This window comes from Tasmannia lanceolata, unplaced genomic scaffold (assembly GCF_043159265.1).
Source record: "Tasmannia lanceolata isolate RefF3 unplaced genomic scaffold, GAP_Taslan_0.1 ptg000012l, whole genome shotgun sequence".
Taxonomy (NCBI): Eukaryota; Viridiplantae; Streptophyta; class Magnoliopsida; order Canellales; family Winteraceae; genus Tasmannia; species Tasmannia lanceolata.
The window spans coordinates 39,841,913-39,851,838 of record NW_027518689.1 but is presented as its reverse complement, the minus strand read 5'-3'; the positions used below and the strand labels follow the sequence as shown (position 1 = coordinate 39,851,838).

General features: G+C 38.0%; 2 protein-coding genes across 2 annotated transcripts; one reads left to right on the top strand and one right to left on the bottom strand.

Annotated features, from left to right (window-relative positions):
- On the bottom strand, positions 1–2,588 carry LOC143887495 (fructose-1,6-bisphosphatase, cytosolic-like). Its single transcript, XM_077391565.1, has 3 exons — positions 2,486–2,588; positions 2,340–2,415; positions 1–265 (listed from the first exon to the last, which is right to left on the bottom strand). Exons 1-3 carry the CDS (start codon positions 2,530–2,532, stop codon positions 164–166), a joined length of 225 nt encoding a protein of 74 aa, XP_077247680.1. The 5' UTR covers positions 2,533–2,588; the 3' UTR covers positions 1–163.
- Positions 2,589–3,646: 1,058 nt separating this feature from the next.
- LOC143887338 (3-O-acetylpapaveroxine carboxylesterase CXE2-like) lies at positions 3,647–5,697 on the top strand. Its single transcript, XM_077391437.1, has 2 exons — positions 3,647–4,216; positions 5,031–5,697. Exons 1-2 carry the CDS (start codon positions 3,716–3,718, stop codon positions 5,544–5,546), a joined length of 1,017 nt encoding a protein of 338 aa, XP_077247552.1. The 5' UTR covers positions 3,647–3,715; the 3' UTR covers positions 5,547–5,697.
- Positions 5,698–9,926: the final 4,229 nt, after the last annotated feature.

Sequence of the window (9,926 nt, the reverse complement as noted above, 5' to 3'; positions counted from 1 at the left end):
TGTAATTCACACATAAATTTGAGTTTTTCCCATTACATAAGAGACCTTGTTGAAGTTTTGAGCTTTAAATTTAATGAAAGAGTATTTATGAGGAATGGACGATAGAGTGGAGGATACTGAGAAGCATACAGAGAAACATGGGGCTCACAGATTACACTTGTTTCTATTCAGCAACATAGAGTGCTTTTATTTCTTGGATGTCGTCATAGCTGCCAAGGAATATGGGAGACCGCTCATGGATCTTTGTACGAACCAAGTCAAGTGCCTGCAAAAATGGAGAATACTAGCAAATTAAGAGCTAACAATAGTTCTTACTAGTAAGAAACCCATGCGATGCATGGGGGCAACTAAGAAAATTAATTGAACACACAGAGAGAGAACAATAGTAAGTGGAAACTTCAATGTAAATATTAGAATTTGCAAGGATTATCTAGATGACAAATAAACTCAAAATATGCATATAAAAACAACAAAACTCTAATTTGAGTGCAGGTACAAAGAGTACAACTGTGATTGATAACTTATAAAATATCTCCACGGTCTTTTACTTTCTTTTTGGTGGGTAGAAGTTGTACTATTGTATCACTAAATTGGGACATCCTAACTTAATGGGATATTACCACTCCTAGAGAACCACATTAGCAAAATCTCACATACATTCTACAACCCAATCGTTCAAGCATTTGCCTTAGTCTCTCATTTTTTCAATCAAAGACTGGCAGATTTCTAATCTCCAATACACAAAATTATTAGGAAATGCTGTGCAAAATCAAAGGCGATAATATCACTTGCTGGAATAGTTTAGTAGTTGGGAGTTTTAACAGTGAAGTGGCTGAAGGTATTGACTATTAATGGCGAATTTGAGTAATGGGGATGGAGATCAACAAAAACAACTAAACATTCATCAAAAGATCCCAGCCCTTCAATTTGAGCCCTTCAATTTTGATCACAGTCTAAGATGAACAGGGCCTAACTGGATAATTTGGAAAATAGGAAAACAACTGGAAACTAAAATAAAATAATATTCAGGGATCACAATTGGTATTTAGTTCCTCTATTTTAATAAAAACGACGTGCGACAAAAAAGTAGGCTTTAAAATAATTTTAAATAAAAAAAGAGTAATGGTTCTTATAAAGTAAAAATTAAAAAAATGGACAAAAAATTCAAACTATCCAGATAGGAATTTCCAATAAAAAGTATTTCATTCAGTTTCAAGTTGATAGCTAATCACTATATTTAAGAAACCCACATTCATATTCCTTGATGAGAATGGTAAATTCATATTCTGTGTATGTTAAGCCAAAATTTATCAATAAATGAAGATAGTAATTAGCTATGTAATAATAGATTTTACAATGAAACGGATATAGCTCTCTATGCATGGAGTAAAGTAATGGGCCCGCTCTATCAAAACATGAAGTGTAAAATAGTAGGCCCCACCTTATGAATGGATTTGGATGGAGATGGTGGAGCCCATCCGTAAAAAACATGAGATGTAAAATGGTGGCCCCCACCTTATGAATGGGTATGTGTGGAAATGTCGGGGCTCCAACCATTAGTGTAAAATGGTGGCCCAATGCACCCATCCAAACATGAAGTGACAAATGGTGACCTATAAACCCGACCCAAGTTGCACCCCTAATACTAGCAAGACGATCTTGGCTTGATGATCAGAAACAACCATGAACTAATCCACACGTAGCATATGTGCTTCGTGATTGGGAATGTTGATCTGATGGGTCATAACAGGCCAACCCAGTGGGTGCCAAACGAGGATCTCATTTGCAACATTTAGGTGTGCAAAAATCAACGGCTTAAAGATACCGATAGGACAATTTTCTCGTCATGCTTCATCAGAGGTCTGGAAAAATCAGATAAGGGTGGGATCAAGGGTAATAGGCCAAACTTGTGATGGCCAACAATATTTATAAACTTGTTAGATGGGTCCATGCTGTTCATGCTCGTTTTCCTTAACGAAAAGGATGTTCCTCTTAAGGCCATGTTTAGATTACAAGAAAAAACATTTACGACGGAAACTCATTTTTCTGGATTTTTTTTTCTTTCTCCAATTTAGAGGTAAATGTTATGATTATATTTAATTTAGAGGGATATTATCATAAATTGAATATATCTCTACATAAAAATTGAAGATTTAAGTTTATCGTTTTTTCTTTTTTTCTTTTTTTTCCACGTAAAAAAGTAGGAATGTAAGAAATGTTTTTCTTTCCAAGCTTTTTTCTCCAAACAGGCCTAGAGGATATTTACATCTTGAAGTGTGGAATGGAGTGTAACACATGGATAATATTAATAGGTTTTTAGAGAATATGATTTCCCATACCAGTTGTTTGCCCGTGAAAGCTTGACCGCCTGCTTGTTCCATCAAGAAAGACATCGGAAATACTTCGTATAGAACACTGCATTATAAAATGCATATCAATCTCATGAAACTATTCTGAATAGCTTTATTATGTGACAGCAACTCACCTAAGCGGCAATTTCAAAAACAAAGATCTCAGGTTTCGGAGACACATTCATCACATTCAAACAATGGGAAACGGAACTTTTGAGGCAAGGCCTTCATTTTTTCTACTAATATGTATGATATGGTTCCAAATTTGAGGATTGAAGAGATCCCTTTAAGGCTTTGTTTCTTTCGACGTAAAAACAGGCTTTGGTGGCGGCCACGTGATCCAAGCTAAGGTAATTCTTCCCATTGCAAGCCAGCTCCATAATCTTTTCCTTTAAGACAAAAAGCATTTCTCGATCGGATGACTGACCACTCGATGGTAGCGACAGAACGTAGGGTCATTGCTTTGTCATGCTTCTTAAAGTGCACTTGCTCATCAGTCGTAACACAAACACTACTCTATCTATGAATGAGGCCCCCATTACTCTATCTATGAATGAGGCCCCGGAGAGCAGCCCGCCCAACTCCACTTACTCCCATAACCTTGGTTCCTTTCTCTGGCACCTACATTCAAAACTGACGAAACTTCTTTAGATCGGAGGGTTAGAATCATTCTATGCTAATGAATTCTTGCGCACGACCTATTTACATTGTGGCCCATCAAATGGACGGTTTGGATCATCCTATGGTGTGGGCTGTACCGTCCATTTTGAAAATTAGGGGGTGAAGTCATACATAGAACTATAGAAGGGGGTGAATTTATCACCGCCCAAAATGTGGCCCATCTAATGAGCGGTTTGGATTATCCTATGGTGCTGACCATACTGTACTTTTTTGATAAAGTCAAAAGTGCCTTCATCAAAATACAGTAGTGATGATATCATTTCCCAAGTTTAATACATGGGCCCAAATATTCCACGATCGTGGTACCCACAGATTATCCCGAACCACCAACATATTATTCAACGGAAAAATTGCCAACAGGTGACATCAAAATACGATAATTGCCAACTGGGTGCACACTTTCGAAAAAGTGTTAAAGTGGGTTAATAACCACCTTTTAGAGTTTGATAACCCCATTTAGAGGGTTGATAACCAACTTTTAGAGACTTGATAACCCCCATTTCTTCCCGCTCTAACAATTTTTTAAAAGTGTGTCCCCCGTTCGCAATTCTCATATTTTGATATTCCCAATTAGCAATTTTTCCTTATTCAACGACGACGGCTTGTAAGAACTTTTCTTTTTCATCAAACTCTCAGTCGTTTCCTAACTTTCAACTGTTCAAACCAGAGAAAGAGAGAGCACCATGAAAGAAGGGGAGGGAGAAAGCGAGAGCATCATGAAAGCAGGCGAGGGAGTTTCTTCTCCCGAAAAGTCCGAAGACTCGTTCGACTTCTTCAAGATGCTCCACAATCTACATGTCTCGAATACCCGTCTCTACACTTTCCCTTCTTCTTTTCCAATCGGAGAAGAAGACTCTGATGCTTCCCATTCCCGACCCGTATTCTCCAAAGACGTACCCCTTAATCATGCCAACAAAACATGGGTTCGTCTCTTTCGACCTGCGAATTCCCACGAAAAGCTCCCCATCATAATCTATTTTCATGCCAGTGGATTCGTCCTCTGTAGCGCAGCAACTACATTATTCCATGACTCCTGCGAGCGAATGGCGAAGGAATTACCTGCTCTAATCGTTTCGGTGGGGTACCGACTCGCACCAGAGAACCCACTTCCTGCTGCTTATGACGACGCACTTGATGCGATCCGGTGGGTCCAAGACCAACATTTGGGCGAGCCATGGTTGAAGGTTTTTTGAAACAACTAATTACTCCTTTGTAGATGGCGTTATTTAACCTTTTTATACTTTAACACTCCTCCTGATGTGTGGCCTCTCTTTTTAGGGTTGATCTACACGTTGCACATGTGGCTTCTCTTTTGAGTTTGCCATTAAATATGGATTTTTAATATCAAGGAGTTTTGAACCTAGGAACTTGCTCTGATACTGGCTCTTGGAATGGTCGAAGCCATACTCAATCAAAATGTTATCCAAACGCATCTCAAGTAGTTGTAGTAATCTTAAAGTTTTAAATTTCAGTCCGAAATTTTGGGTTTCAGTCGATTACGAAACCGAAATCAGTTATACCCAAAATTTCGTCTGGAATTTAAGGGATTTCTCCCAAAAATCAGGATTTTTGATAATTGTTTAATAATATCTTGAAATTTCAGCCAAAATTACCGAAACTTTAGAAATTTCGGTCGAAATAAATTGGGAGAAAAAATAGCAGTTGAATAGATTTCGTCGGATTTCGGCCAAAATTTCAGTTTCGGCGGGGACCGAAACGCATTTCAAAACCGAAATTTGAAACCTTGGTAGTAAAACCTGACGTATTGACCCTTTGGCTTTTCTGGCGATACTAATATATCTAAGTGATTGCCGGTCTGTCACACAATAATGAAAACACAATTTTTGTCTTTCTTCTAGACGAATACGATATTGAGATCTTTTCCCCGAACGTTACACTCGAATACATGATGTGGTGGCTGCTCTAATAACATGTGCAACAACCAATTACTCCAAAAGCTTAAGCTATCGCATTATCTAATCTTTTATACTTTAACAGGTTTTTGGTGATTTCTCTCGTTGTTTTCTTATGGGTGTAAGTGCGGGCGGCAACATAGTCTACCATGCTGGCTTGCGTGCAGTGGGCCTGGACGACCTTCAACCATTGAAGATAGTGGGGCTTATCTTCAACCAGCCTTATTTTGGTGGGGTTGAGAGGACTGAATCGGAGCTAAGATTGGAAAATAACCGGAGCTTGCCACTCTCTGCTTCTGATCTGATGTGGCGTATGGCTCTGCCGGATGGGGCAAACAGGGACCATGAATATTGCAACCCTATGGCTAACAAGGAAGGTGATGGAAGAGAGGTGATGCTACCAAAATGCTTGGTGATTGCTAGTGGAGGAGACCCACTGTTTGATCGTAACTGTGAATTCGTGAAGATGCTGGAAACGCTTGGGGTCGACGTGGTCGCCCGATTCGACGAGGATGGTTACCATGGCGCCGAGTTCTATGATGGCCAGAAGGCCCAGACTACGTTGATGAACGTTCAGGATTTCATCTACCTCTCTTCTTGATGACATTGATGATGTTTAGATGTTTTGGTATAATACTTTTCACTTCCCTACCTGGGATTTGGCTTTAACAGTATTGTATTCGATCAGGCATTTTCTTGCTTTGATAATATCATGGTACCGAGTAGTCTCTTTATAATAAAAGATTAAATAATGCCATCTCCATCAAGTTTAGTTTTGGGAGTAATTGGTTGTTTCACATGCTATCAGAGCAAAGAGCAAAGATCATGGGTTCAAGACTCCTTGATATTAAAAATTCACATGTAATGGCAAACCCAGAAGAGGTCCGAGGTTCAATCCCAGCTTGCTTACCAAAAGAGAAAATGTTAAAGACATCACTTGTCAACACCGAGTTCTATGATGGCCAGAAGGCCCAGACTACATTGATGAACGTTCAGGATTTCATCTACCTCTCTTCTTGATGACATTGATGATGTTTAGATGTTTTGGTATAATACTTTTCACTTCCCTACCTGGGATTTGGGTTTAACAGTATTGTATTCGATCATGCATTTTCTTGCTTTGATAATATCATGGTACCGAGTAGTCTCTTTATAATAAAAGATTAAATAATGCCATCTCCATCAGGTTTAGTTTTGGGAGTAATTGGTTATTTCACATGGTATCAGAGCAAAGAGCAAAGATCCTGGGTTCAAGACTCCTTGATATTAAAAATTCACATGTAATGGCAAACTGAGAAGAGGTCCGAGGTTCAATCCCGGCTTGCTTACCAAAAGAGAAAATGTTAAAGACATCACTTGTCAAGGCCGAGTTCTATGATGGCCAGAAGGCCCAGACTACGTTGATGAACGTTCAGGATTTCATCTACCTCTCTTCTTGATGACATTGATGATGTTTAGATGTTTTGGTATAATACTTTTCACTTCCCTACATGGGATTTGGTTTTAACAGTATTGTATTCGATCATGCATTTTCTTGCTTTGATAATATCATGGTACCGAGTAGTCTCTTTATAATAAAAGATTAAATAATGCCATCTCCATCAGGTTTAGTTTTGGGAGTAATTGATTGTTTCACATGGTATCAGAGCAAAGAGCAAAGATCCTGGGTTCAAGACTCCTTGATATTAAAAATTCACATGTAATGGCAAACCCAGAAGAGGTCCGAGGTTCAATCCCAGCTTGCTTACCAAAAGAGAAAATGTTAAAGACATCACATGTCAACGCCGAGTTCTATGATGGCCAGAAGGCCCAGACTACGTTGATGAACGTTCAGGATTTAATCTACCTCTCTTCTTGATGACATTGATGATGTTTAGATGTTTTGGTATAATACTTTTCACTTCCCTACCTGGGATTTGGCTTTAACAGTATTGTATTTGATCATGCATTTTCTTGCTTTGATAATATCATGGTATCGAGTAGTCTCTTTATAATAAAAGATTAAATAATGCCATCTCCATCATGTTTAGTTTTGGGAGTAATTGATTGTTTCACATGGTATCAGAGCAAAGAGCAAAGATCCTGGGTTCAAGACTCCTTGATATTAAAAATTCACATGTAATGGCAAACCCAGAAGATGTCCGAGGTTCAATCCCAGCTTGCTTACCAAAAGAGAAAATGTTAAAGACATCACATGTCAACGCCGAGTTCTATGATGGCCAGAAGGCCCAGACTACGTTGATGAACGTTCAGGATTTAATCTACCTCTCTTCTTGATGACATTGATGATGTTTAGATGTTTTGGTATAATACTTTTCACTTCCCTACCTGGGATTTGGCTTTAACAGTATTGTATTTGATCATGCATTTTCTTGCTTTGATAATATCATGGTATCGAGTAGTCTCTTTATAATAAAAGATTAAATAATGCCATCTCCATCATGTTTAGTTTTGGGAGTAATTGATTGTTTCACATGGTATCAGAGCAAAGAGCAAAGATCCTGGGTTCAAGACTCCTTGATATTAAAAATTCACATGTAATGGCAAACCCAGAAGATGTCCGAGGTTCAATCCCAGCTTGCTTACCAAAAGAGAAAATGTTAAAGACATCACTTGTCAACGCCATCCATTTCACTTACAGAGCAAGGAACATGGAGGCAGGATGGGTTTACCATCACATGCTTTTAGTTGAGGATCAAGATCGATCATTTTACAACTCCTAGTCATGATAACACAAGAATTCGTCTTATTGACAGCCCACACGCATAAATCGCAAGTTAGGAAAGTGAATCTATGAAAATTAAGTAAACTTATGTCGATTTAACCACATCCATATAAGCTTAGGGTGTGCTTGGCAACTATTCTGATTCTATTTTTTATTTTTTATTTTCGATTCTTACTCTCAATTTTGTTTTTATTTTAATACTGATTCTAAAGAATTAAAATTATGTTTGGTAAATGGCATTAAAAAAATTATTCTTTTTTTTGTTTTTGAAATAGAATATCGCATTTGGCTAATAAAATTGATTATTAACAAGTAGTAGAAAATCAAGTGTGGTACTTTCATAATAAGTTATTTTTTACAATAAAATAAGACTACTGATATTGGCACTACCATGTTTTAATAATTACACAAACTCGAGCTTGTCTTTTCTTTTATAATTGGCTTGTGAGAGCGTTTTGGGAACTATAATAACCTTTGACAGCTCTTTAAATAATAAAAGACAAGATGAGTTAGTGCAATTAACAAAACATGGTTGTGCTCTTATCATTATCCTTGCATCCCCAATAAGAATTCAAGCTCAAAGAGAAGAGAAAGAGTACCGGTTGTGATAGTAAGTATGGGTGGGGCCTACCTTGTTCAAATATCTAAACAATTCAATTGTAGGACCTCACCAAGGGTTAGAGACGTCCGCTGGTCTACTCCCTCCACACCAAACTTATGAAATCTGTTTTTACTATGCCTCTTTTCAGAGGATGCTTTCCCTTTATCATATAGATAAATAGTTTACATGTAATGTGATTCAATGAGATTTATCCCGCACACTCTGTTTTTCACATGGTACTAGAGCCAACTTCAAAAGTAGTATACTTACAACTTAGAAAGCCTTGAGTACGGTTAAGCAGATATTAGCCTCAAGAAAGAGAAAGAAGGAAATTATTGATGGCAAAGTTGGCGAGCTTTACGATACCTAGATTAAGATGAAAAAGACCAAAATAGCCTTTTCGAGCAGTGCAAAATAAATTACATTTGATCGACAATGTTGAGAGTAAATCCAAATCTAATTGTGTGTTTTCTTTTCATAGTGACGTTCCAGAACTCACCATGTACCTACGTGGATGCATTTGTGAACATTGATAACTACAATAGCAATGGAACTGATTCTTCTTGCATTTGGGTTTTTCTGTTTCTGCAAACAAAATTATATAGCAATGGTTATTTCCAAAACAATTACTATTTGGCTCTGTTCACTCGCGTTCCCGGGAGACCAAATCCCAGGAAAACACCCCCTTTTTTCCCTAGAAAGCTAAAATTCGCATGTTCACTTGTCTTCACGGGATTTTGAAGAAGCCTATGTGGAAATTGTCACATCTGACATGGAAATTAGAAAAATTGATGTGGAAATAAGTCTTTTCTCACAAGTTTGAGATTCCTTTTTCCTTTAGGCTCTGTTCACTTGCGTTCCCTGGAAAGCAAATCCCTGGAAAACAACTTATTTTTTCCCTAACAAGACCTTGATAAGATAGAATTCTGGTGTTCACTTGCTTTCCAGGGAAAATAGAATTACACATGTGGAATATTTGCAAAAAAGCAAAAAATGACTTGGAAAGCCCATTTTCCCACTCTTTAGGGATTTCATTTCCGACCAAAAACACACGGATTTCGTTTCCCTGGAAAACTAGTGCAAAAAGAAGGGCAAACAGTTTCCCTGGAAACCTTTTTCAACGCAAGTGAACAGTCTATGGAAACTTTTTCCTGCACAGATTCCCTGGATTTCTTTTCCTAATGCCACGTCAGATTCCCAGGAAACATTTTCTTTTCCTTTCCCGGGAAAACAAGTGAACAGAGCCTTATTTTGGTCAGATTTGCTTTTCCAGGAAAACTAGTGAAAAAAGTGGGCAAGCAGTTTCTCGGGAAACCTTTTCCTGCACAGTTCCTGCGCAAGTGAACAGGTGCGGGAAACCTTTTCCTACACAGTTTCCCTAGACTTCTTTTCCTAATGCCACGTTAGATTCTTGGGAAACCTTTTCCTTTCCTTTCTCGGGAAAACAAGTGAACAGAGCGGAGTTTTCATTTGCTCCAAAATAACAATAGCACACTCTGATTTCTCTAAGATAAACCCGGATCGACATAAGCAGAGAGATTTAAGTGCGCAAAAAATCATGCTTGTTAATTCACCCATAAATATTCCGAGTTTTTTTTTTTTTTTTAAATGGTAAATCTTGCGAGGAGTTGCAACATGGAAATGTAAATTCACAA

Coding starts and splice junctions, on each gene's coding strand:
- LOC143887495 (XM_077391565.1), bottom strand. CDS start 2,532: ATGTGTCTCCGAAACCTGAGATCTTTGTTTTTGAAATTGCCGCTTAG. Junction 2,416..2,485: donor TTTTTGAAATTGCCGCTTAG/GTGAGTTGCTGT, acceptor TTTATAATGCAG/TGTTCTATACGAAGTATTTC. Junction 266..2,339: donor CTTTCACGGGCAAACAACTG/GTATGGGAAATC, acceptor CCATTTTTGCAG/GCACTTGACTTGGTTCGTAC.
- LOC143887338 (XM_077391437.1), top strand. CDS start 3,716: ATGAAAGAAGGGGAGGGAGAAAGCGAGAGCATCATGAAAGCAGGCGAG. Junction 4,217..5,030: donor TGGGCGAGCCATGGTTGAAG/GTTTTTTGAAAC, acceptor ATACTTTAACAG/GTTTTTGGTGATTTCTCTCG.